This window comes from Pelodiscus sinensis, chromosome 19 (assembly GCF_049634645.1).
Source record: "Pelodiscus sinensis isolate JC-2024 chromosome 19, ASM4963464v1, whole genome shotgun sequence".
In the NCBI taxonomy this organism is placed as follows: domain Eukaryota; kingdom Metazoa; phylum Chordata; order Testudines; family Trionychidae; genus Pelodiscus; species Pelodiscus sinensis.
The window spans coordinates 20402386-20427106 of NC_134729.1; the positions used below are offsets into that span (position 1 = coordinate 20402386).

Here is a 24721-nt window from a genome sequence, read left to right on the forward strand (position 1 = left end):
CAGGGATTATAGAATCCTAGGGCTGGAAGAGACCTCTGCTGGTCACTGAGTCCAGCCCCCTGCCCGAAGCAGGACCAACCCAACTAAATCATCTCAGCCAGGGCTTTGTCAAGCCGGGACTTAAAAACCTCTAGGGATGGAGATTTCCCCACCTCCCTAGGGAGCCCATCCCAGTGCTTCCCCACCCTCCTAGGGAAACAGTTTTTCCTAATCTCCAACCTAGATCTCCCCCAGTGTAACTTGAGACCATCGCTCCTTGTTCTGCCATCCATCACTACTGAGAACAGCCTCTCTTCATCCTCATTGGAGCCTCCCTTCAGGAAGTTGAATCCCACCTGGAAACAGGGCTGGCCCGAGCCATTTTGGCATGCCGGACCGCCCCCAGGTGCACGACGCATGTGCGGGCCCGACCCCCTGGGGGCATGGGCCCACCCCCGGGGTGCATGGCACATGCGCTGCCCAGCCCGGCCACCACTGCTGGCGCTGCAGGGCCCCGCGGCCATGGGGGGAAGGGCGCTGCTGGCTGGCGCCATGGGGATGGGGGGGGCCGGCACTGTGGGATGTCCCTTACGGCTGCCATCAGTTGCCCCCCATTGGTTGGTGCCCTGGGCAGCTGCCTGGCTCGCCCACCCCTTAGTCCGGCCCTGCCTGGAAAAGCATCAAAAACACTAGGAAAACCTCATGGCTTTGTCTAGACTGGCAAGTTTTTCCGCAAAAAGCAGAAAAAGTTGCCAGCTGTCTACACTGGCCACTCGAATTTCCGCAAGAGCACTGACGATCTCATGCAAGAAATCAGTGCTTCTTGCGGAAATACTATGCTGCTCCCGTTCAGGCAAAAGTCCCTTTTGCGCAAAAGGGCCAGTGTAGACAGCTCAGATTTGTTTTGCGCAAAAAAGCCCCGATCGTGAAAATGGCGATCGGGGCTTTTTTGCGGAAAAGCGCATCTAGATTGGCACGGACGCTTTTCCGCAATCTAGATGCTCTTTTCCGCAACTGCTTTAACGGAAAAGTTTTCCGTTAAAAGCATTTGCGGAAAATCATGCCAGTCTAGACACAGCCCATCAAAAAAGCTTCAGCACCCAACACACACTCATGCATCCCTACAGACGCGCGCGCACACACACACACACCCACACACACCCACCCACCCCCAGAGGGGTAGCCGTGTTAGTCTGAAACTGCAAAAGCAACGAGGAGTCCTGTGGCACTTAATAGACTAATAGATTTATTGGAGCATAAGCTTTCAGGGGCAAAGGCCTACTTCATCAGATGCCCACAAAAGCTTATGCCCCAATAAATCCGTACGGTGCCACAGGACTCCTCGTTGCTTTTGCACTCACACAAGGCAGTTGCACTCTGGAAATAAGAGAAGTTCAAACACACACACTCCTGGCTGCACGCCCGGACGTATCAGACAGATTCTTATCTCAAGTTACGTGGGTGTAAGTCTGCCGTACCTATACAGGTGTCTGTGGAAAGACTCCAGAGTTGCCCCTCTGGAACAGGGACTGGAGTCTGAAGGACTCCCGATTCACCCCTGAGATGGAGATGGGCTCCGGCTTGGGGCTCTCCACTCTCCTGTCTCTACATGTGGTGACCTTGTGGCTTTGGTGACGCTGCCTTGAAGTGACTGAACAGAACCCTGCACAGATCAAAGTGGGGGTAGTTTTCTTGGTTTCTCTTTTGCTTTTGGTAAGAGCAAAGCCTGTAACGGCGCCTCAGGTTCTGATGTAACAAGTGAGCACCTTTCTTATGCACAGGGAAAGTCTCCGTCACCTTTTCTCAGAAACGCAAGCGCCAGATGAGTTCTCAGAGACTTGCCCTAAGGCCAGGAGCTCTTTGAGAGACAGCAGGGTCACCCTGCAGAGCCAGGAGTAAAAGCCAGCAAGCAGTCAGCCCCTCTGTGCCTGCTCCCACACAATAACCAAGAGGAGCAACGGGACAGAGAATGGTTTGGCTGCTGTTGCTGGCTGCACTTGCACCAAGCGGTAAGTGATTCTGCGGTATATGGAGATTAGAGATATCTTTGAAAGCGCCATCAGACGCGTGATGCGGGTTGATAAGGAGGCTTCCCCTCCGCATACCCAAGGTTTCGGCAGTAAATCTGTGCTGGTTTGGGTAGGAGATTATTTCTAAAGCTACAGGGTCAGGTCACAACTCAGTGACAACAGCGCAGTGTCGAGAACTAGCCCTGAACAAAAGAAAGCTGGAAAAGTCCCCGGGGTTCTCTTCAGGGCTTGTTCAGACTCCACATCAGGCAGCTTCTGCCACGGGCAAAAGCCCTCCTAGAATGAGTACAAGACTGGTCCAGCTGAGAGCAGAGGAACTCTCCTTTCCAGGAGCCCGTATTTTCGGACCAACGTTTGTTGCATTCAGGCCTGCTTGTGAACTCCGGAAGCAGGAAGGTTTGGGTTAGTTATTCCTAGGCTGCTGGTCTCGAGAGCACAGAGCTGAGCCGAGCTGGCAGCGTGACTGGTGTGTGTGTGTGGGGGGGGGGGGGGGGGGGGGGGAGGGTGCGTTTCCTGATGAGATCATGCTGCTTCCCCCCCCCCCCCGCCTTTTCCTAGTTCCTAATAGCCCCTTTCATACAAACTGTCCCCCCACCTAGTGCTTCCTGCTCCCAGCTACAGGTCCAGGCTTTGCTGGGGGAGCAGGGGGAGGAAGGGAAGCCTCTGATGCGTCTCAATCATTCTGCAGTGAGAAATGAGCACCCATTTTTTGCTGGGGTGGGGGGAGAAGCAAAGGTGCAACCCTCTCTTATTGAGACGCGGAGAAGGCCATCATGAGACCCCATAGGGCTGGAAGGGACGGCAAGAGGTCATCAAGTCCAGTTCTCTGCATTCAAGGCAGGACTACGAGTCTGGCAGGCACGGATAGATGTCTGTCTATCTTGCTCTCAAAAATCTCAACGATGGAGATTTCACAACCTCCCTAGACAATCTCTTCCAGGCTGTCTAGACTGGCCAGTTTTTCTGGAAAAATCAACCGCTTTTCCGGAAAAACTTGCCGGCTGTCTACACTGGCCGCTTGAATTTCCGCAAAAGCACTGAATTCCTACTGTAAGAAATCAGTGCTTTTTGCGGAAATACTATGCTGCTCCCATTCGGGCAAAAGTCCCTTTTGCGCAAAAGTTTTGCGCAAAAGGGCCAGTGTAGACAGCTGAGATTGGGGCTTTTTTGCACAAAAGTGCATCTAGATTGGCCATGGACGCTTTTCCACAAAAAGTGCTTTTGCGGAAAAGCGTCCATGCCAATCTAGACGCTCTTTTCCGAAAATGCTTTTAACGGAAAACTTTTCCATTAAAACATTTCCGGAAAATCATGCCAGTCTAGACGTAGCCCCAGTGTTTAACCACCCTGACAATTAGGAAGTTTTTCCTAATGTCCAACCTAAACCTCCCTTGCTGCAGTTTAAGCCCATTGCTTCTTGTCCTATCCTCAGAGGCCAAAGAGAACAATTTTTCTCCCTCTTCCTTGTAACAATCTTTCATGCACTTGAAAGCTGTTCTGTCCCCTCTCAGGTACGTCTACATTGCAATGCTATTTCGGGATACCAGCGGTATCTCAAAATAGCTACCCTGAAATATAGCAGACACACTGTTTTGGCATCGCTGTAAACCACATTGCACGAGGGATAAAGGATCTCTCAAAATAGTGTTTTCTTTTGAAATTTGGTGCTGTGTAGACACCAAATTTCAAAATAGCCTATTTCCAAAAAGGACCTAAATCTCAGTAGTGCAAATTGTGTATTTTATTACAAGCTAAGGGTGCAGCGTAGACGCACCCTTTGTCTTCTCTTCTCCATTGTAAGCAAACCCCTGTATTTCAATCTTCCCTCACAGGTCGTGTTTTCTAGACCTTTAAATCGTTTTTGTTGCTCTTCTCTGGACTTTCTCTAGTTTGTCCACATCTTTCCTGAAATGTGGTGCTCAGAACTGGACACAGTACTCCAGCTGAGGCCTCAGTGTAAAGTAGAGCAGAATTACTTCTCACGTCTTGCTTACAACTCTCCTGTTAAGGCATCTCAGAATCAGTGTTACTTCTAAGCTGTGCACTCACTCAGGAGAGATTCAAATGCTGCCCAGCTAATTAGCAGAGCACCTACAGATAGATTTTGTTTTCACTGGTGGTGCACATCTGCTCATACTTCAGTGCACATAAAATGTATTCTGCACATAGATAAAAAACCCACACGGATGAAAAAGAGAAGAAACATCCCCCACAATAACGGTTGCTTTTATTTTTTTGAAAAAGTGTTACTCTTGTGGGTCATATTTAGTTTATGGTCTATGACCTCTGCCCCATACACATCCCTTTCCTCACTTCTCCTACCTAGACAGTCATCTCCCATCCTGTATGGCTATGTCTAGACTGGCATGATTTTCCGCAAATGCTTTTCACAGAGAAGTTTTCCGTTAAAAGCATTTTTGGAACAGAGCGTCTAGAGTGGCACGGACACTTTTCCGCAAAAACACTTTTTGCAGAAAAACGTCCATGCCAATCTAGACGCACTTGTCTGCAAAAAAGCCCCGATCGCCATTTTCACGATCGGGGCTTTTTTGCGCAAAACCAATCTCAGCTGTCTACACTGGCCCTTTTGCGCAAAAGTTTTGCGCAAAAGGGACTTTTTGCCCGAATGGGAGCAGCATAGTATTTCCGCAAGATGCACTGATTTCTTACAGTAGGAAGTCAGTGCTTTTGTGGAAATTCAAGCGGCCAGTGTAGACAACTGGCAAATTTTTCCCGGAAAAGCGGCTGATTTTCCGGAAAAACTGGCCAGTCTAGACACAGCCTGTGTGTTCCACTGATTGTTCCTTTCTAGGTGGAGCACTTTGCATTTGTCCTTATCGACCTCAGACCGTTTCTCCAGATCATTTGGAATTTTAGTCCTATCTTCCAAAGCAATTGTCACCCTCGCTGCTTGGTCTCATCTGCAAACTGTATAAATGCACTCTCTCTGGGGAACCTAAGACCCAGGAGCCAATGCGGCCCTCGGCTCGCCTGGATTCGGCCCCTGAGGTTCAGGGCTCCTTCTAGTATTGGGGAACCCACACTGGGGCTTCAGCCCCCTGCAGGACTGGAGCCTACAAAATCTACTACCCTTGGCCCACCCCTCAGCTCTAGTGTGCAAAAGGAACATGCGGCGTCTCTGTCTCCTTCTCAGTCAGAGGCCCCATTAGCAGAGGTGGGTTTTTTGTTTTTTAATTGCTTTTCCCCTCGTGTGCAACCCCTGCCTGATTTTTCTGTGGGTCAGTGGCCTCCGACCCAAAGAAGGTCCCCCGCCCCCGTTTGATGCCATGATTTACATAATTGATGATGATATTGAACAGAATGGGGAACCCAATCGAGATGCCTTTTCTGTTTGCCTGTGAACTACTGTCTGTTAATAGTTTCCCAACCAGTTATGCACTCACCGTTTCATAGTCCATCTGGATTGTATTTTGCTCAATTGTTTATGAAAAGGTCATGCGAGATAGTATCAAGGAACTTATCAAACTCAAAGTATACCACGTTCACCGCTTCCCTCCTATTCAAGAACGCTTCTAACAGGACACCAGCTACCGCAACTGGCCTTTTTACACAACCTGCCTAAGACTGTTACAAAAGCAGTCGTGGCATTGTACACTACAAATGAAAGTTATCCTCACCCAGACACCTGGGGAGACGTGGCCCCATTCATTATGGGGGTTCAGAGGAGCTACCTGGTGCCTTTCAGACAGAGGTGACTTTCCTCTGGGGATCTGATACACTGCTCAGGACTTTGAGCATAGGGAAGGATACACTGCTGATTTGCAAGGCTAACCACACACATTTCCCTCCCCCCACCCCGCATCAAACACCTCCCTCCCCCCCCTGTGTTAACACAAACCGCCAGATAGAGTATATCTGTTACTGCATGCGCAAACATCCTCCCTCACCCACCTCTGCCAATCTCTCCCTCTGCCCCACACAAACTCATCCACTTGTGACAGCACTCCAGTCATATCCCCCTCCCCCTGCTCCTGTGCTTCCTGGCAGATTTTTAGGGTTCCTCAGAGGCTTACAGTGCCCCCCCCCCCCACACACACTGCATCTTGTCTCTCCCAGAGGTGAGAGCTCCCTGCATCATGAATCATTTTTATCACAGTCAAGTCACTAGCTTGGGGGGAAACCCTTCCGTGGTCTTAGATTCCCCTTTTTATCCCCAGTGGTGGCCCACCAGGCATGGGGAAAACTCAGTCCCGCTCACTTACTCCAGATTCCAGTCCAGGGCCCTAGGTACTGGCCACTAGGCAGGCTCTTGCCCTTATTCCCCACAGAGTAGCAGCTGTTCCCTAGACCACTTCCCCATCACCTCCCACAGAACCATCTCCTGACCTGGGCACCTAGGTGAAACCTCTCCCACCTGCAATCTTCTAGTCTTCTACATTTCCTCCTTGCCTGCCCTGAGGGGAAGCCTTTTATAGGAGCCCAGCAGGCCTGCACTGGCTGCAGGTGTCTAATTAGCCTGCTGCTGCAGACCAGCTCTTAATGAGTCTCAGGTGTCTGCCTGTCTTGGTTGCTGAGCAGCCGTCTCTAGCAGCCTATGCAGGGAACAGGAACCAGCTCCCTGTGTACCTCCACCAAACTCCTGCAATGGGGTTCTCTGCTTGGTGTCTCCACCCAGCTCCCTCCCTATGACCCCCACACCCGTCCCTGTCTTCTCTTTATTTGTCCCCTGTAATCATCTGGCGTTCTGGGCTCTGTGGACCCTCCCGGAATCCAATAGGACTATTTTTTACCCCTCTTTTAGCTCCTCCTGAACCTCTTGTTGAGGGTCTGGCTACACTTCTCCCCTCCCCTATTACTTCATGCGCACCCCATCCGTGGCCCCACAGTCGCGGGACCTCCTCGTCAGCCTTCTCCTGGCTCTTGCCAAGATGGCAATCTGCAAAACCAGGGAGCAGAGGTTGGCTGAGGGAGGGGTCTATTTCCACTCCTGTATCCGTTCACGGGCAGTCTGCTGGCTCTCTCCAGACCTTTGAGGGGCAGTGGGCGCTGTCCGGGGTGCTCTGCTCGGTGTCCCCATCCGGCTCCCTCATTTTGACCCTATGACCTCCACACCCCTCTCCCTTTTCTCTTCATTTGTCCCTCATAATCATTTGATGTCCTGGGCTCTGTAGACCCTCCCCATGGGTTGGGGAAAGTCCTTTAGATGTGGGCGAGCTAACGCCCACCCCCCTCCCGGAATCCAATAGGACCAAACTCCTGCAGCCGGCTGCTTTCGGTCTACCACATAATACACAGTGCCCACATGTTCTTTTAGCACCCACACTCTCTCTCCCCCTTCTCCATACACCTTTGCACTCACCCCTGCACCGACAGACACACCTGCCATATGGAAGCACCAAACCCTGGTGATCCTTACTACAGGGAAGCGCAGATCTGTGGACCTGAGGGGAGGGGGCTCTCTTCATTGCCGCCTGTGGTCAGTGGACCACGACACTTGCCCCAGTTCGGTGGGGTGGGCAGCAGGCTCCCCACAGAGCCCCGGAAGATCCCGTTGTCTGTCATGCACCTGGGGGAGCATATCTCTGAAGGCTTGGAAAACCCAAGTGGCAGATGAAACAGCGGAGGTGAATGCTGGCCCCAGCCCCCTGCAGCACATGCTGCGAGGAGAGGGAGAAAGGGCACCGCAGGTGCTTAGCTGGATTTAGCCCATTCCCATTGTCGGGCATCCCAAAGCTAGAACCGCAAGCCTGGCCTGGAAAGGTACCAGGCCTGTGCTGCTCTCTGCTCTCCTCTCTTTCTCGTAGGCACCAGGGAGGTAAAATCCCATTTAACCACTTAAATGGGAGGCAAGGGGCCACGACCCACCCTCCCACTGCAGCCAGACTGGAGCATCCCTACCCGTGGCCTGCTGCTCTGACCAGGCTGGGCCTGCTGTGGTCAGGGCTCCTCTGGCCAAGCTGGAGCCCACCCCACACTCCTGATGGGCCCCTCTGAGCTAGAGCAGGAGCAGTCTCCTGCCTGTGTTAACTGTCACTGGTAAGCATCACTCAATAAGGGTGATGCTCACTGGTTAGCCCAGGGGTGGGAAAACTTTTGCAGGGGGGGGCACTTACTTTTGGTACACGGTCACGGACGGGGCAGGGCCTGGGCAGAAGGGGCAGGACTGTGGCCTAGCCTCCCTCCAGAGTTATCTGGGGCTGGAGGCTTTGAAGTAAAAACTCAGCAAAGGGCTCGGCCCCGTCCCTACCGCAGGTGCCAGCGGGTGGCTGCGGCTGCCAGGGTAGCACTGCACCCATGAGCCATTTAAATAGGATCGTGCTGCCTGAGCCACCACCTGGAAATTCGGTGCCATGGGCAATGGACTAGAAATAGAAAGCAGCCAGATGCAGACCACAGGCTGAATCAAAGGGGTAGATGGGCCGGATTCGGCCCCCGGGCCGCATCTGGTCCAGCCCTGATTAACCATTCACATCCCTACTAGGCACAGTCCATTGTAATGTCGTGCGTATCCGATGGAACTTGGTGACATTTTGCCCTGCACCTTCAACCCAGCTCCAGATTAGCAGGGATTGAAAGCCAGTGGGCAAGAGGAAAGGACGACAACCCTGAGGCCAACCCCTGAGTTTCTGCAGCCTGCGTGTTTCTTGCCAGTCCCTGCTCTGGAGAGACATACATGGGCACCAGCCTCCTGCTCTTCTGGAGGCACGATCCTGGGTCATTCCTGACACTGCACATCCGCTAAGGAACAAGAAAGAACAACTCCAATTGCTCCTTTGTGTCCCGCAGGCTCCACCGAGGATCCTAGTTTGGCTTGCTACAGGAAGTGCAACCAATGTAGTTTCAGCTGCACCTGGAGGGCTGCAGCCCCGTCCAGAAATGCCACCTATATTCTCACGTTTTGGTGAGTTGGACGCCCCAATAGGGGTGCTAAGGGAGAGGGAAGAAGGGTGCTGTGAGGGCATCGTTTGTCTATTATGACGATGGGCACAATAGAGATGGGACAGTAGATCTCAAAAACCCGCCTGCCTCATGCAGCGGTGCTGGAGAAGGTATTGCAGCACATCCCAAAGCACACAAAACTCAGTCCCTAGAATATTTTGGGGATGTGGGATTACTGTCCCCTCTCATCCTTTCCACCCATCTGCAGCTTTTTTCCACCCGTGTGAGGAATGCATTTTTTATGTGCGCTGAGGCATGTATGAATGTGCACCACCCAGAGAAACAAAAACCCAGCGGTGGGTACTCTGCTAATCAGCTGGGCGGTATTTGAATCTCTCCCAAGTGGCCGCACAAGTGCACAGCTTCCAGGGAGCATGAGTGTCAGGGTATGTAATGCATAACGATGCTCAGGGCTTGACAAGCGGCGGTGAGCCCCGATCACCAGCTGCACGGTTTGGCACGCTATGCATGCACAGACCATGCTGCACATGCGCTGATCGTGCTGTGGCGCCGTGCCAGGCTAAAATCTACTTGCCACAGGCGAGTAGATTGCCCTAATCGTCGAGCCCTGACAATGCTGGGGAGATAGATGATGGACAGAAGACAGGGAAGGTGATGGGGACGGAACGACAGAAATCACCTGGAGGGGAGGTAAGTTGAATGACAGTGAAGGAGATGAGGCAGGTAGAAATGGGACAAGGAGGTGGGGAAGTCAGCATCCATCCATCTCTAACTTCTCTGCCAGGGCCTCATACACAAGCACCAGAAACAAGACAGAGCCCTGTGTGGAAGTCTGCGGGCAGTTTGCACCTGTGGATGGTGGAGATATTTGAACTCCAGGTGGGCTGGGTGCTGGGCCTGCAGGGTGCATGTTAGACCCTCTGGCTCCAGCAACAGGAAGAACAAGAGACACAAGACGCCGGAGCCAAGGAGATTGGCTTGCTCCCTGCTGACTGTGCACCATGTTGAAAGAAAAGCAAAGAAGCGACAATCACGCCAAATTACAATTAAACTTCCTTTCTTACCGACCTACTGCTGAGATGGTCCCGTCACATTTGTAAAACTCACCATTTCAAAATTTCCCCTGCACTTCCAGACGTACCTCAACCAACCCCAGTAGTTTCCTCTCTCAGTAGGTCTACGCTTGCGCCCTCTTTCGATAGAGGGATGCAAATGAAGACATCTGAAACTGTAAATGAAGCTGGGATTTAAATATCCCATACTTCGTTTGCATAATCGTGTTATGGCGCTATTTCGAAATAAAACACAGTGTAGATGCATTATTTCGAGAGAAAATCCTTCTCTCAAAATAACCCTTATTCCTCATAAAATGAGGTTTAACAGGTATTTCAAGAGAAGGGTTTTCTCTCGAAATAACGCGTCTACACAGCGTGTTTTATTTCGAAATAGCACCATAATGCAATTATGCAAATGAAGCAGGGGATATTTAAATCCTGGCTTCATTTACAATTTCGAATGTCTTCATTTGCATCCCTCTATCGAAAGAAGGTGTGAGTGTGGACATACCCTTAGAGAAAACTCAAAGGCGAGTACTTCCCGTCTTATTGGTGTAATTTAAATGAAAATTAACAGCTGACAAGATGCTGCACTTGGAGAAGCTGTTTATTTCCTAAGTTTCTTACAGATTCTAATGTGCTCCTTTTACACCATTGTCATTTCTTTGGCAAAGACAATAGGCTTTTACCTCGCTTCATATTTCACAACCGTTGGGGTTCCTCTACATCTGTAACCCCGATTTTGTCTGTAATTAAACATTTGAATGGTATTTCCCCTTCATCTGCTGACCCATAATAGCTAGAGCAGAGACAGAGTCACCTTTGTGGTTTTATGTGTCACACCACGCAGTCCATCCAATTGCAGCAGAATTCAAGGAAGCATCTGGGGCTGATAGAATGAGTAGGACAACGAGCAGCCCTGTGGCACCTTAGAGACTAACAAATACATTACATCGTGCACTGTCGTGAGTAAAACCCACTTCATCAGATGAGTTGGCGTGGAAATTACAGAATCCCGAGGATATAGAACAGCAAAAGCAGTTACCTGTCAATTGTAGGACCAGGGTTAATGACGCAAATTGAGTCAGACAGGAAGTATCTCATTCATAGCTTTTGATGTGCAAATGCGAATTTCAAAGGCAGAAGAAATTGCCTTTGTAGTGCGTTAGCCAGTTAATGTCTTTATTCGCGTTGATCATGTTAAATGAGCAGCCACTGCACAATGGCAACTGCACCCGGGTCCCACGAGCAAGTGGAAGGCCTCCCGCACTGCAGTCAATAATTGACACACCTTGGCACTGCAATAACTGTCTTTCTTCCTTCCCTAGTTATCACAACACCCTTTCCTGCAAGCGGTTCAAGACCGGGCCCTCCACTCACTACAGCTCTCCTTATCGGAGGATGCGTTTGCTGGAGAATGTCACTGCCTGGGTGGAATCCTACAGTGGAGGCAGAGTTGAGAGGACCGAGAACATCACTTTGCAACTGGAGTATGCCAGTAAGCATCCCTTGGAGGGGTGGAGGCTAACGCCAGCTCCCTTGGTGCAGCAGCTGGGTGCGCGGGGAGCCGCGTGAGCCTCCTTAGAAAGCAAACAGCTGCTTTCTTGTGATGCAAAATCTGTGGCTTGTGAAAGCTGCTGGCCTGCCAGGATGGGAGCCTGCATCCTCGTCCTGCCCACAGGAAGACCGAGGCAGAGGAGGCACTGGTGCTGGTGTTTTCTGTGGACACTGCTGTGTTTGTATCCGTGCACGTGCAAATACATGTTTGCACGATTGTGCACACACGGGATCTGTTTCTGAGGGTCCCTTGGCCCTGTGGAATCACAAACCACCTCTACCCCGGGAGTTAGAAGCCTCAATAACGCCTATTGTCACCTTGCAATTCCAGTCAAATTGGATCCACCCGACCACGCCAGATTGAATGGTAAATCCAATGGTACCCTGAATCTGACGCTGCCGAAGCCAGATGACCCGACGGTCAAAGACAGACGGTTACAAAGGGAAGCTCAGTACAGGCGGCTGAAGGGCACCCAATGGACGCAGGTGGGTTGGACCAGCACTCCGACAAGCGAAGTTCCCGGAGGACTGGGTGGGAAGGCAGGTGGGGCCCTAGCCTGGCTCCCTCTCAGCTACTTCTCCCAACATTCTCGCAGTGAGGAGGCTGGTGGGGGGAGCCACTGATGGTGCATTGTCGAGACCATTATGTAAGCACGCCTCAGTGCAGCCACCCCCGGGCCCTGGTGACGTCTTTCCTGTGGCCCATCTGCTCCTTCCATCTGTTTCGTTGGATAAAAACGTCTCCCCTTCTTTACCGGGGGGGGGGAGGAGGATTACGCCGCCTCCCGGGACAGGATCTGGGGCTCGTGGGCAGGGATGACGTAGGAAGAAAAACCCAGATAATAATAACTCTCTGCAGTTCTGTGAAATCATCCTCAATGCTTTAGAGCTAGGAAATACCCCTGTGACACTTTACTGGCTAACAGCCCCCCGCGCCAGCCCTGATGGGGTGGTAAGCCGGCCTGAGAGGCTATTTAGTCTCCAGGCCTGACCTAAGCAGGAGGACCAGCGTTAAGAGTGTGAAGCTGAGCAGTAGGGAAAGATCAGAGACAAGGGGAGACTCCAAAGGGAAAGCAAACCCAATGATCCTGCCCTGGAGTAAGGCTTGGTGGGGGTGAAGCAGCCACAGGGAGTAGAGGAAACTCCAGTGGCAACCCCAGAAACAGGCCAGGAGGGAGAGAGGCTGGGCAGGAAGGAGCCCAGGGAAACAGCTACAAGGCCCGAGACAGCAGGTCTGATTGCGGGTGGCGAGGCCCCTGAGCTAGAACCGATGCAGAGGACGGGCCCGGGTTCCCCGGCTAGCCCCTGGTGTCACAGCATAGAGCCCCGAGCTGGGGCGGAACGCCGTCCGGAGAAGGCATCTGGACAGGAGCCCAGGCTCTGTAACCCTGGAAGCGGAGGGTTAGCCAGTGACCGTGGCGGCTTGCTCCCCAGTTCTCCTCTCTGAGCGCTGCGCCCCGCACGGTTCTGAGCGGGAGCCGGTGCCTGGATCCTTCTCACGGGGCCATGGAGCGGCTCCTGCTGAGAAAGTGCCGGCTTTGCCCCCCGAGGGTCACAGGCGCTCGCTCCCCCACCCCCGCGGTGGTGTTTGCTTTGCAGAAAAATCCTTGCATCCGGATGCTAAGAGGTGGGCTCCCTTGCACTCAGGCCCTTTGCAAGAACATGTCCACGGCCATGCTGGGTCAGCCCAAAGGGTTATTTAGCCCAGGGTCTTGTCTGCCAACAGCAGCCAGTGCCAAGTGCCCCAGAGGGAATGAACACAGCAGGGCAGTTATTGAGCGATCCCGCCCCTGGCCAGGACCAGCTTTTGGCAGCCAGAGGGTTAGGGGCGCCCAGACATGAGGCTGGACCTATCCTCCACCAACTCATCTCATTCTTTTTTGAATCTAGCAGTGGGAGGGCTGTCAGAATTGCCGGGCCCCTGAGCAAGGTGTGTGGGGGGGCAGCTCTGTGCTCCCAGAGGAGGCGGGGCCTTCGGTGGAAGGGGCGGGGCCAGCCCTCAGCGCCACCCGGACCGCACCACGTCCCTTTCCAGTCACCCTTTGCCATCGCCTGGGACTCTGGTGGTGCTTTAAGAGGCCTGGGGCTCTAGCCACTGTTGCTGTGGTCACAGTAGCAATGGGGCCAGGACCTTTTGGAATCGCTGGGCCTTGAGGCATTCCCGCCCCCATCAGTGGTCCTGGAATCTAGTAATATTTCAGCCTTCACGAGGCCTGGCCGTGAGTGCCGCAGGGTGACGGGACGCTGCAAGGTGGCGCTGCCTTTGCATCTCCTTTGTCTGGTTTGTTTCTAGGTGGCATGTCAGACCCAGGACGACGACAAAACAGGTCAGCGTCTCCTCGCAGACACCGCCCCTGTCCGTTACAGAGCTCGATCCCAGGAGGGTTGCCAGATAGTTTCACAAAAAATACCGAACACGGCGGGGAAAAAAAAAAGAAAAAGAAGCAAAAGTTGTTGAGCAAAAAAAGAGAGAGTCATAGTCCCTTTAAATCCCCACACACTCACACACTCCCCCTCACCAAGCGGGGGAAGAATGTCCCAAGCAGCCTTCCATCCGAAAAAACATTTTACAAATTTGGTATTTTCTGAGGGTTTTTTTTACCGGACACATGCCACAAATACCGGGTTGTCCAGTCCAATACTGGACACCTGGCAACCCTAGATCCCAGCACAGGGAGAGCAACAGCTGCTGGGAGTGTTCCTCTCTCTAGGCACGTACCTAAGGGAGGAACCTTTTCAGCCTCTGAGGTAACACCTCCCACCCCTTCCCAGCTCTGATTTACGTGTGAACCAGATGCGTGCGGCTGCTCACTGCGTACAAACCCTGGCGCGGGGTCCTCATGTCCCACACAGCCCCTCCTCGGAGGAGGCAGAGGATGGAGACACAGGCCTGTGCTGCCTCCAGAGTAGAGAACCTGGGAGGGGGTGTTATAAGAGGAAAGCAGCAGCAAAGCCTCTGTTCTGTGAAACCTGCCGCAGCTTGGGGAGTGCCTGGTCTCCTCTCTCCACCCTCCGCTGCTTTCCAGGCCCTGAGAATTACATCTGCCCGTGCCGGTCACTCCAACACCCTCCAGCTTCTTCATTCTCTGGCTGGGAGGTAATTTCTCAGCTGGCCTCACGTTCCAGGGGCACGGAGGAGGGGGGGTGTCCCAGGAATTCTGCTCTGACATTCAGGGGATCCCCCCATCTTCTCTGACCGCCCCCAGGCCCAGTCTCCCCGCATGGCAGCCAGACGGGCACGGTACCCACGCGAAGCTGAAAACTCCCCCTGGCGTGTGGCACTCAGCCCTTGCTGTCTTGGTTTGCTTTAGTGATCTGCAACTTGGGAACACGCGCGGCCTGCGAAGTCCAGCTGCGGCACAAAACGGCCCATTGGAGCAGCTACTGGAGCACCTGGAGCAAATCCCTTGTTGTCCCCGAAGGTGGGAGAGTTCACATGACCCACACCGTGGGCAGAGATGCTGTTGGGGGAGGGGAGGAAAAGGAAGGCCAGAAGTGGAGGGGTGGAAAGCAGGCGGGCAGGACGTTGCAGAGAGAAAGAAAACAGGAGGCCAGAGTTCCCTGCTCTCCTTCCAGAAATCCTTGCGAGCCCAGAGGTGAATTTGACGGTGGGGAGACTCGGGAGGAACGGGCGGAGAAACGTGACGGTCCACTGGCAGGTAATGCAGTGCGTGAATTCCACCACTGCACGCACGGATGGATGAAATCGGTTCCAGGGGCCCGGGGACAACGCAGGTCCCACGCGAGTGGGGCCTCAAGAGGTGTTTTAACCCTCCCGTGAGTGGGCTACCATCCTGGACCCTCTTGTCCAATCGGGATGAAAGTTGTCATGCCACCATCCTCCCCCAATTCTGATCCCACGAGGGTCTGTGAGGTGTTCCCTCTGGTGGGGGTGAAGGCCGCAGTGACCGCAGCTCTCTGTCCATCACACGAGGGCCGTGAAAAAAACCCAGGCCACGTGACTATTTTCACAACAGGCTCCTTGATTCTGCCCGAGTTCTACGTACGCACAGCCAGGGTATTGTCACTGACCGTCATCCTTCCAAACCCCCGGCAGGAAGCCTGTGAAGAGCAGGGAGAAATTAGCTACACGCTGACGTTCGACATGCGGGCGTGCGGGTGCAAAGAGCAAGAGAGGGATATCGTCCACGTAAAGAATGCGACGACGCTGAGCGTGGTTCTTTCCGGGGCAGAGTACCACGTTTCTATGGGCGCCTCTAACTCAGCAGGCAGTGGGCCCTTGTGGACATATCACATCCCTCCAGCACATCACCCAGGTACGGACACCTCAGCTCCCCCTCCGCACCGCCACTGCCCTAGCACGCCTCCTGCAAGGACCAAACCCATCCACTGCTGGAAGTGTTCCCTGCCCAGGGGCGATTCAGGTGCCACCCAACTGATTAGCAGAGCACTCACAGCCGGCAGCATGTGTTTCTACTGGTGGTGCACCTCTGCACGTCTCTGTCCACATAAAATTTATTCCGCACATGGCTGGAAAAAATTAGAGGGAACACTGACTGCTGGCCCTGCTGCCGTGGCCTTGGACGGGGACTGCAGCCAGAGCATTGGGCTCAATGGCAGAGGATTAAGGTCTTTTCCCTGGGTTATTCCCCTCTTTGAGATTTCAACAAATGGCATTGCTAAAGCCCTCAATGTTGCATGGCCTCAGCAAATGGGGACGGGCACCCACCTCTCCCCCTGACCAACTGCAGGATCAGGGCTTCGGGTGGATGGTCAACACACAGGACACCGGTCCTGCCCATCTGTGCCCCGACCCCAGTGCTGTCCGCCCCGGGGTGCCGGGAATTTGGAGCCGTGTGTTTGAGCCATTGGTGCCGTGTTTCCGCTCATAACGCGTCTCCTTGTATTGCCTCCCAGCAATCGGCTTCCTGAACGTCAGCTCGGCTGGCAGCAGCGTGACAGTGCAGTGGGCAGCAAAGACCAATGGGACCCACTACTGCTTCGAGAGGCAGCCCCTGGAAAACCCCCAGGAGGGCCGGGAGGAATGTATCCACAAACAGTTCTTTGAACAGGACAGTTATGTGGCTACAGGTAATAATGGGGACAAATCCCATCTCTTTAACCTTCCTTTCTTCAGGCTCCCTCTGCCAGCCCGCTCCGTCCGGGGACCCTGCTCCTCCGCCAGTTGTTGGGAAGCTAAATGCCCGTGTGGAACAGCCAGGTGGAGCCAAGCCCCCTGCCGTCAGCACGAATCTCTGGGTCCGTTTCAGTGGCCCGTGGTCCGGAAGTGTCTGTGTGAGGCAAAGGCCTGGCTCCACCTGGAGCCAAAGCCGTCGGCGCTTTCCAAGTCCGTGCTGCAGCTGTCATTTAGGAGCAGCAGGTTGCAGCGTTCCCTGTAAGCCGAGCGCTTGGGCGGCCGCTCAGGAGAGAGTCAGTTGTGGCCCAGCTGAATAGCAGAGCACCCACAGCTGCCCACAGACAGCAGCATGTATTCCCGCGGGTGGTGCACATCCTCGGTGCACAGAACAAAATTTATTCGGCACATGGGTGGAAAAAAATCAGAGGGAATGTTTGCAGGCAGGTTTTGGCCTCTCAAAATGTTCCTTTACTGATGCTGGAAATTCCCACCACTTGGCGAAGCCGGGCAATCAGCTGAGATATGCAGCCTGCCTCACTTTCTCCGTGCCAGTCCTTATCTCCCCGTGGGATCGGGCAGTGCAGACAGAAGGTCACTCCCTTCCCCTTATCTGAGAGGAGTGTCTCCTGGTTTTATGCTCCAGGGACAGTGCAACCTAAGAAGTGTTACAGAATTGCCATTCACGGACTGGGACCCGAGAAGCACTGGTCAACGTTTGGTTCTACGTATCACTTTGCTACAAACAGTAAGTTTGAGCATGTCGTGTTTCCACTGGGGAAGGACAAGAGCAATTCAACCTGCTTTTATCACACACGTGCCAGGCAGAGGGACTCCCAGATGACCTTGAGTAGGCAGGGTATGTGAGCCTCAGCAGAGAGGGGCTTGATGGTAGAATGGGTCCTTTTTAAATATATTTTCTCAGGTTCTAAAAGTTGGTCAGTTGCACAACCCAAAACACCCCTCCTCCCATGCCTCCTTCTGCTCTCACCGAGGGAGCAAGAAATGATTCCTCACGACCCTGCACAAAACGTGCTAGACCCCTCCGAGAAACCAGCAAAGACACCGTCCCTGCCCTGCAGAAAGGAGCATTTAAAAAGTATGTCACACAATAAGTGCATGAGAGCAGATGCAAGAGGCCAAGGGGAAGTCCTGCACAAGGGGCCTTTCCCAAACCCGCACTATTCACAGGATGGCTCTTCAGAGCCCCGCTCTGTATGGGTGGGAAACCAAGATGCCAGTATAACCCTCACTGCTCAGAGGCAGGAATTCCTTAGGGCCAGGCAGCCCTCTCAGGGTTCAGTGGGTGCTCAAGCAAAGGCCAAACTTAGCTGCTTGTAATCCAGGGAACTGAAGGGAGCAGGTTATGGGTAGGCGAAATAAGTCTGGGTAAGAAGCGCAGCCATCCAGGAGAGATTCAGGTGATTAGCAGAGAGCTCACGGCCGCCGGCCTGCCCGACTCTGGCAGCGTGCGCTTCTATGGGTGGTGCACATCCACACATGTCCCAGTGCACAGAACAAAATTTATTCTGCACAAGGATGGAAAAAATTAGAGGGAACGCTAGGGAAAGATTGGTGGCTTCCTGGCCTGTTTTCTAGCAGTGAATCCCACTTGCTGCTTTTCTTTCCTACCTCTCCTTTCACAGCTTCCTTGGATGGGCCCCTTCACATCCAGAACATCACAGCGACCTCAGCTGTCCTGCATTGGAATCTGTCACCCGTCTCCCAGTGCCCCGGCATTCTGAAGAAATTCACAATCTGCCACAGGAGTGAGCAAGAGAACAGAATGTTATGTGAGTGCAAAACCCTTGGCTTTGCCTTTCTCCCTTCCAACGCATTATGCCAAGAGCGGGCCGCAGCTTAGCATGGGTCATAGGCAGGCTGCCTGCATGACTGAGCTGAGCAGAAATCAGCCAGCGAGAGCACCTTAGGGTGAGTGTGGTCTCCTGCTCCTGCTGCCCCTAGAACAGTCAGCGACTCCGTGCGCCAAATAGATCTAGAGACAGGACCGCGCTGGGGCTGGGCAGAGGAGCAGAGAGAAGCTGGGAGGAGGGGAGACAAAGAGAGATAGGAGGGAGGAGGGGGGCTGCTCTGGAGGTGGCCAATATCCTAGGCGGAAGGGCATGGGAAATAGTTGGAGAGCTGAAACTGGGACAAGCTGTTTCCCAGAAAGAAAGCAGAATTGGGAGGGGTTCCCATGCTGCTGATAGCTCAACCCATCCATCGTCGTCTAACCAGATCACGAAGCAAACGCTTCAGCGATGCGCTACGCCCTCCGGGACCTGCAGCCCAGCACTTCCTACCGGGTTGGGATTCAGGCAGCCACCGCAGACCGAGACACGCCCTGCAGTCCCCAGTACCCGTTTCGGACCATGAAGCTCGGTAATAGCCGGTGGAGCCCCCCCATCTTTGCTTGGTCCGGGGCGGGTGTGTGTGTGTGAAGTGAGTAGCTTGCAAGAGCTGCTCTGAGGCTCAGATTCCTGAAAGAGACTCTTTCAGCCCGAGGAGGTTTCTCTTGGCCCGGGGGGGCCAGCGTCTCCTCCTCTCCTGCAAGCAGAGAGGAACAGCTTTGGCAGAAGCTGTGGGCAGAGAGGCTCACGAAAGCAAAAGCAGAGACGCCTGCACCACCCCAGCAGTCCAGCGAGGAGCGGGGAACATGCACCTCTGTTTGAACGACAGCAGCACCCCGTTGTTGTTGCTTCGGGCCCCCATTGTACTGATGGGGGTACTAAGTGCTCTACCCAAGGTCACACAGTGAGTCAGTGGCACAGCCAGGAATCGAGCTACAGTTCTGCAAGGCCCTGATCCTGCTGCTTGGCCCTGACCTTGCCTCCACCCCACCGCCTCCTTGATTGGGCTCTGCCATGACACGCCACAGGGGCAGCGAGAGAGAGTCCAAGCCCTGAATTAGTCAAAGCTCTGCTGAGACACAGGCCCTCCCACAGGCACCATACAAAAAAGAACTGTGTTTCCTCCTAGGTCCCAACCCTCCAGAGTGGAAAGTCAACCTGAGGTACCTCGGTATTTTCCTAGGCATCCTGATCCTGGCCATGTTTTACCACTTCGGCAAAAAGAGGTGAATGTGCTGGCCTTTGCTCTCCCATTGCTCCGGTTCTCTATGCCCTTTTGTTCTTCTGCACACTAACCAACCTCTGCCAACATCCTCCAGGGTCAAGAAAGTGCTGTTCCCACTTCTGCCCAGCCCCGTGGACAGCCAAGCCCTCAAGTTCCCCGCTGAGGAGATGAGCCAGGTGAGTTTCCGACCCCAAACTCTTACCTTGGGAAGAAGCTGCAGGCCAGGCAGCCTGCTGTGGGGGAAGGAGATGACTAGGGTTGCCAGATACTTTCACAAAAAATCCTGAACATGATGGAGGAAAAAATTGGTTCAGCAAAAAAAAACAAACAAAAAAAAAAACCCCTCACTGTGCCTTTAAATCCTCACGCTCCCCGCTCCTCTTGCTCCTGCCAAATGTGGCAGGGGAAGAATGCTGGCCTTCCGTCTGAGCAAAACAGAAAATATTTCTGTCCAGTATTTTCTGGGTTTTTTACCAGACAGGGGCCACAAATACTGGACTGTCCGGGTGAAAACCGGACCCCTGGAAACCCTAGGATTCATGGGATAAAAGTCAGAAGGTTGTCCGAGACAGCAAAGCTGCATGGAGAGTGGTGGTCAAATCAGGCTTTGCATGTCTCATGCAATTGCTGAAAACATGCGACTAACCAAGGCTCGCAAAGTGGCGGCGAGCCCCGCTCGCCAGCCGCGTGGTTCTGCGCTCTGCTGCGCCGGCTCTTCCAGGTTGTAATCTACTCGCCATCGAGCCCTGCTAATAACAATATAATTTGAGCACATCTGACCAACCCCAAAAGGCCTAACATGGCGGGAGGAAGGTCTGTACTAGGGGACTGTGGACAGAAACTGGCTCCCTCAGGCCCAGGTCTCTTCCCACCTGAGCTCACAAAGTCCTCTACGAGTAGACGGCTCTTGGAGTCACTGTAGACAGTAGCTAGAGGGAATCCGATCGCAGGCCTGAAGCCAGCATGCTCCACCTGTGACCTGTGTCCCAGCAGTCTCAGGATCTCAGCCTGGTGGCAGTCCCAGGAAGGAGTCTAGGGGGAGGCTGGAATTGTGTAGCTTGCCTGAAATGCCCCCGGGGCTGTTCTGCCTTTGGCGTGTCAACGTGATGGTTTGTACTCAGATGCGTGACACACACATGTCCCACATCGGGTGGCTTTGCACTGACCACGTGCTTTGTCCTTTCCAGGAGAAGCTGCGGCCAGGATTTGTGGAGCCCTCAGAGAAAGTCAGCCCCACGGAACCGCTGGTGACCGAATTCACCTCAGACAAAGGGGAGCCTGACATGAACACCGAGACTCACTCCCTGCTTCCCGACACGGCGACGGAAGAAACGGCAGAGATGTTACAGGCCAAGGAGGGCCAGGCAGGTTCTGAGAGCGACCTGCCGTTTGAGAGCGACCTGCCGTTTGAGTACAGAAGGCAGGTGCTTCTGACCCCAGCGGAAGAGGAACAGGAAGAAGACGATTTCAGAGAACTTGATGGCATAAGAGGTCAAAATAACCTCGCTGAAGCCGGCACAAGCCCTTTTCGGCCCCTGCCGGATGAGGGTGCCACTGCAGAGCCGAACGAGCCATCTCGACCGCCGGTGCAGCTCTCTTTGCTGCTCTTAGACAAACCCGTGGTCATAAAGAATGGGGGCAGCTTTGGCTTTTTACATGATAAGTGAACCATGTCATGGGGGGGGGTGCGCGTTCAGCTCAGGACAGTCTGGGAAAACAGAGCGTTGCCATGACGAGGCTCCATGTGCTCAGGCCTACCCCCTGGGACAGGACTCCGCAGGTGTCCTGTGAGACTTCCTCAGCACTGCGCTGTTAGGTCTTTTTTCAGATTTCGAGGGTCAGCTCAGCAGCAGGGACTGGCTTATACATGGCCCCACAGGGAAATGCTGCAGAGGAAGCATGAACTGTTAGAACGTAAGAACGGCCGTACTGGGTCAGACCAAAGGTCCATCTCTTGCCCTGCCGACGGTGTTCCAACATCCTCTACCATTTGAGAGGCGAGAAAGGGTCCCACAGCCCAGCTACGGTCTCCGAGTTCCTCATCTTCCAGATCCCATTTCCTTGTTTGAGATTTCATCTGGTGTGCTTTGGCAGGCGGGAATTTCCTTACAGAATGGGGATTCCCCTCGTTACCTAGGAAACCGCCCCGAAGGTTTGCTCTTGGCACTGATCAGGAACAGGAGCCTGCTCCTCTCTTTGCAAAGGTCTGTTTCAGAGGGCTGCGTTCCCTCTGCTTCCCCACACACCATCTGACTGTCAGCAAGAGAGAATCCCTCCACCCACAGGCCTCCGGTGCCGGCTGTGCCGTACGCTGCTTTCCAGAACCATGCACCGCTGAGACTCTGAGCTAGAGCCAGTCTGCGTAGTCAGTCCTCGCACTGTAAACCCTATTGCAAAGGCTATAGCAGCGGCTGAATAAAATCGTTCCTGGAGAAGGACGTGGGTCCGTAAAACTGACAGGCTGGGTACAGGATGCAGAAATGCAGAGCAGACTCCAGGTGCGACTTACAGACGTATCTGCCTTTCAGGCTTGCGCTAGGATTTGACGCCGAGGCGAGTTCACTAACCTGCCGTGCCAAGGAACCCTGCATGGTTAATATCACTACAAAGCATGGAGAGCACCTGTGTGCCACACAGTAATAAGGGGCAAATCCCTCGTCTCAGAGCTTATTCCGTGGGTGCAGCTCAGAGCTTGGCTTTCGTGTTTCAAGTTTAGTCTGTTGCAGGTACTTCGTCTGCTATTTCAGGCACGGTTGAATCAGCACTAAGGAGTGGGGGTTAGCTTGTGGTTTGGCCTACATGCTGCATTTCTCGGAGACAGGCTCAGCACACGCTGAACGTTCAAAACCCGCGAGCAGGGAAAGTACAGGGAAAACCTGATGCCCTCAGCAGCGCAGCGAACTTCTCTGCAGGGAAATGTCAGTGCCACATGAAACAGGCTTCGTGGGCACCCGGCAGGGCTGCCCCGGGGGGGGGGCAAGTGGGGCAATTGGCCCCAGACCCCGGGCCCCCCCACAAGAATGTCTGAAGTCAGAGGTCTGAGACAGGGAGTGCCAGGAAGGGCCCCCTTAATCCTCTGGGCGGCCCTGGCACCTGGCCACCTGAGACACGACTGGGGAGCAGCCTTGTTCCTCACCCCCCAAAGACAGCAGCTGCCTAAAAGGGTGAATCTTGTCCCAATGCCTGGGCACAGCTGCTCAGCTCTTCCACTGCCAATCAGCGTTGTATTGCAAGGTGATGGGAGTTTGCAGGGTGACTTGAGTATTAATAAATAATGAATGCGCCAGACATTTTAGCAGATCTCTTTTTGCCTCCGTTCCTTATTCATCCCCACCGCAGGGTACATTAAACACCCGCAGAGTCAAATAGACACCATTTCCCCCCCCCCCCCCCCCAAAATATAAAAACCAACAAAATCCAACTACAACAAATATTGTGGTGTGGTGATCCTCCTAAAATCAGGACTCTCTCGTCCGGCAACATCCATGGTCCAGTAGGACCACAGATATTCCTGGACTAGGGAGTCCTGGCTGGAAGCCCCAGTGGCAAGAGGGCTGGTGGCTTGGAGCCCAGCAGAGCTGGCACTGGAACTGGGGCCGTGGCCGTGGCAGCCCCAGTAGCACGGCCGAGGCCAGGGATGCAGCAGCCCTGACAACAGGGCTGGGGCCGCGGAAGTCTAGTTTGCCAGGGCCACTGCAGCGCAGCAGCCTGGTGGGTAGGGCTGGCAGCGGGGAGGGAAACTGGGGGGCCAGTAGCAGGGGAAATTCCCTCGTTCAGGTCTGGTAAGGTCCCGAGGGTGCCGGACGAGAGAGGTCCAACCTGTACGAACATAGTGTGCAATCCCTCTGCTTGCATGTCGCATCCCTTTCTCCCCCACTCGGTCTGTCTATTTAGATCCGCAGTTCCCAACCTTTTCCAGTTGGGGACCCATTTTGACAAGTCAGGAAGAGTTGGTGACTCAAGGCAATTCAAAAATGGGGGGGAAGGAGGAGGAGGGCAGAGCCACCTGGGGAGACACTTGGTGACCCTTTCGAAATGTAATGGCGACCCAGATTTGGGTTCCGACCAGGGCCGGCCCAAGCTCTTTTGGCGCCTCGGGCACACGGCACATGCGCAGGCCCGCCCATGGGGCGCGGGCTGGGCAGGACCCTGCGGCTGTGGGAGGAAGGGCGCTGCTGGCCAGCACCATGGGGTCAGCGCTGCGGGAGCCAGGCACGCGGCGCTATAAGGGATGCCGCGCACCCCTTACAGCTGCCATCAGGTGCCCCCCATCGGTTGGCGCCCCGGGCAGCTGCTCGGCTCACCCACCCCTCAGTCCGGTCCTGGTCCCGACCCACAGGTTGGGAAGCCCTGATTTAGATGGAAAACTGTTTGGAGCGGAGACTTTCTCCTACTCTATAATTGTGCTGTGCTCTGATCTCGACTGGCCCTTTGGGTGCTACCAGAATACAACCAACATGTAATGGGATTCTGGCCCTAGAATCCATGTGTCATCCCAGCAGCCCCAAGGGCTGCCTGGCATCCGCAGCGTGCAAATGAACACAAGTGCGACTTTGCTCCTTGGGATTCCCACCAGCAAGGGCTTTGCTAGAAAGAGCCAGGTGATTATGGGCACGGAGCAAAGCAGTTTTCCTAGGGATGGAGGGAGAACTAATCCTCAGGGCGAGAGCTCCGCAGGCGGAAGAAAGAACATTCGAAGGACTCGGAGTGACAGTCATTTGCTCGCAAATTCCCTTGGAGACAAGCCCAGATCAGGAAGCGCCCCGGGGATAAGACTTGCCAGCTCTTGGTTGGTCTGTTTCATCCAATAGTGAGCAATCACAGTTGGGGATGCAGTTGCTACGTTGTCAGGCAGAGCTTTTTGAACAGCGAGAGAGGTTGAAATTAAAAAAAAAAAAAATTTCCTCCCTGCCGGCAACACGAACTTACTCCCCGCTTGCTCCTGCTCCCAAGCCAGGAGGGGCTGGGTTCCTTGCTTAGCCAAGTGATCCTTAGGCTGTGTCTAGACTGCAAGCCTCTTTCGAAAGAGAGCGTCTAGACTGCACATTGAACTTTCGAAAAAACCGGCT

The 24721-nt window shown here is 53.9% G+C and overlaps 1 protein-coding gene across 2 annotated transcripts; it reads left to right on the forward strand.

Moving 5' to 3' along the window:
• Nucleotides 1–1671: 1671 nt before the first annotated feature.
• Nucleotides 1672–23027, forward strand: IL12RB1 (interleukin 12 receptor subunit beta 1). 2 transcript variants are annotated; one of them, XM_075902931.1, is made up of 15 exons: nt 1672–1988; nt 8757–8871; nt 11254–11423; nt 11814–11968; nt 13776–13809; nt 14794–14904; nt 15059–15141; nt 15540–15759; nt 16361–16534; nt 17224–17325; nt 18224–18370; nt 18816–18959; nt 19557–19653; nt 19747–19828; nt 20840–23027. In XM_075902931.1, exons 1-15 carry the CDS (start codon nt 1949–1951, stop codon nt 21317–21319), a joined length of 2154 nt encoding a protein of 717 aa, XP_075759046.1. In that variant the 5' UTR covers nt 1672–1948; the 3' UTR covers nt 21320–23027. The 2 variants fall into 2 exon arrangements, with proteins under 2 accessions (XP_075759046.1, XP_025042316.2); XM_025186531.2 differs by lacking the exon at nt 8757–8871.
• Nucleotides 23028–24721: the final 1694 nt, after the last annotated feature.

Bases quoted from the DNA above. Each gene is read 5' to 3' on its own strand.
- IL12RB1 (XM_075902931.1), top strand. From the start codon at position 1,949: ATGGTTTGGCTGCTGTTGCTGGCTGCACTTGCACCAAGCG. The intron at 15,142-15,539 runs GTAATGCAGTGC...AACCCCCGGCAG, and splicing joins ACGTGACGGTCCACTGGCAG to GAAGCCTGTGAAGAGCAGGG. The intron at 17,326-18,223 runs GTAAGTTTGAGC...CTCCTTTCACAG, and splicing joins GTATCACTTTGCTACAAACA to CTTCCTTGGATGGGCCCCTT.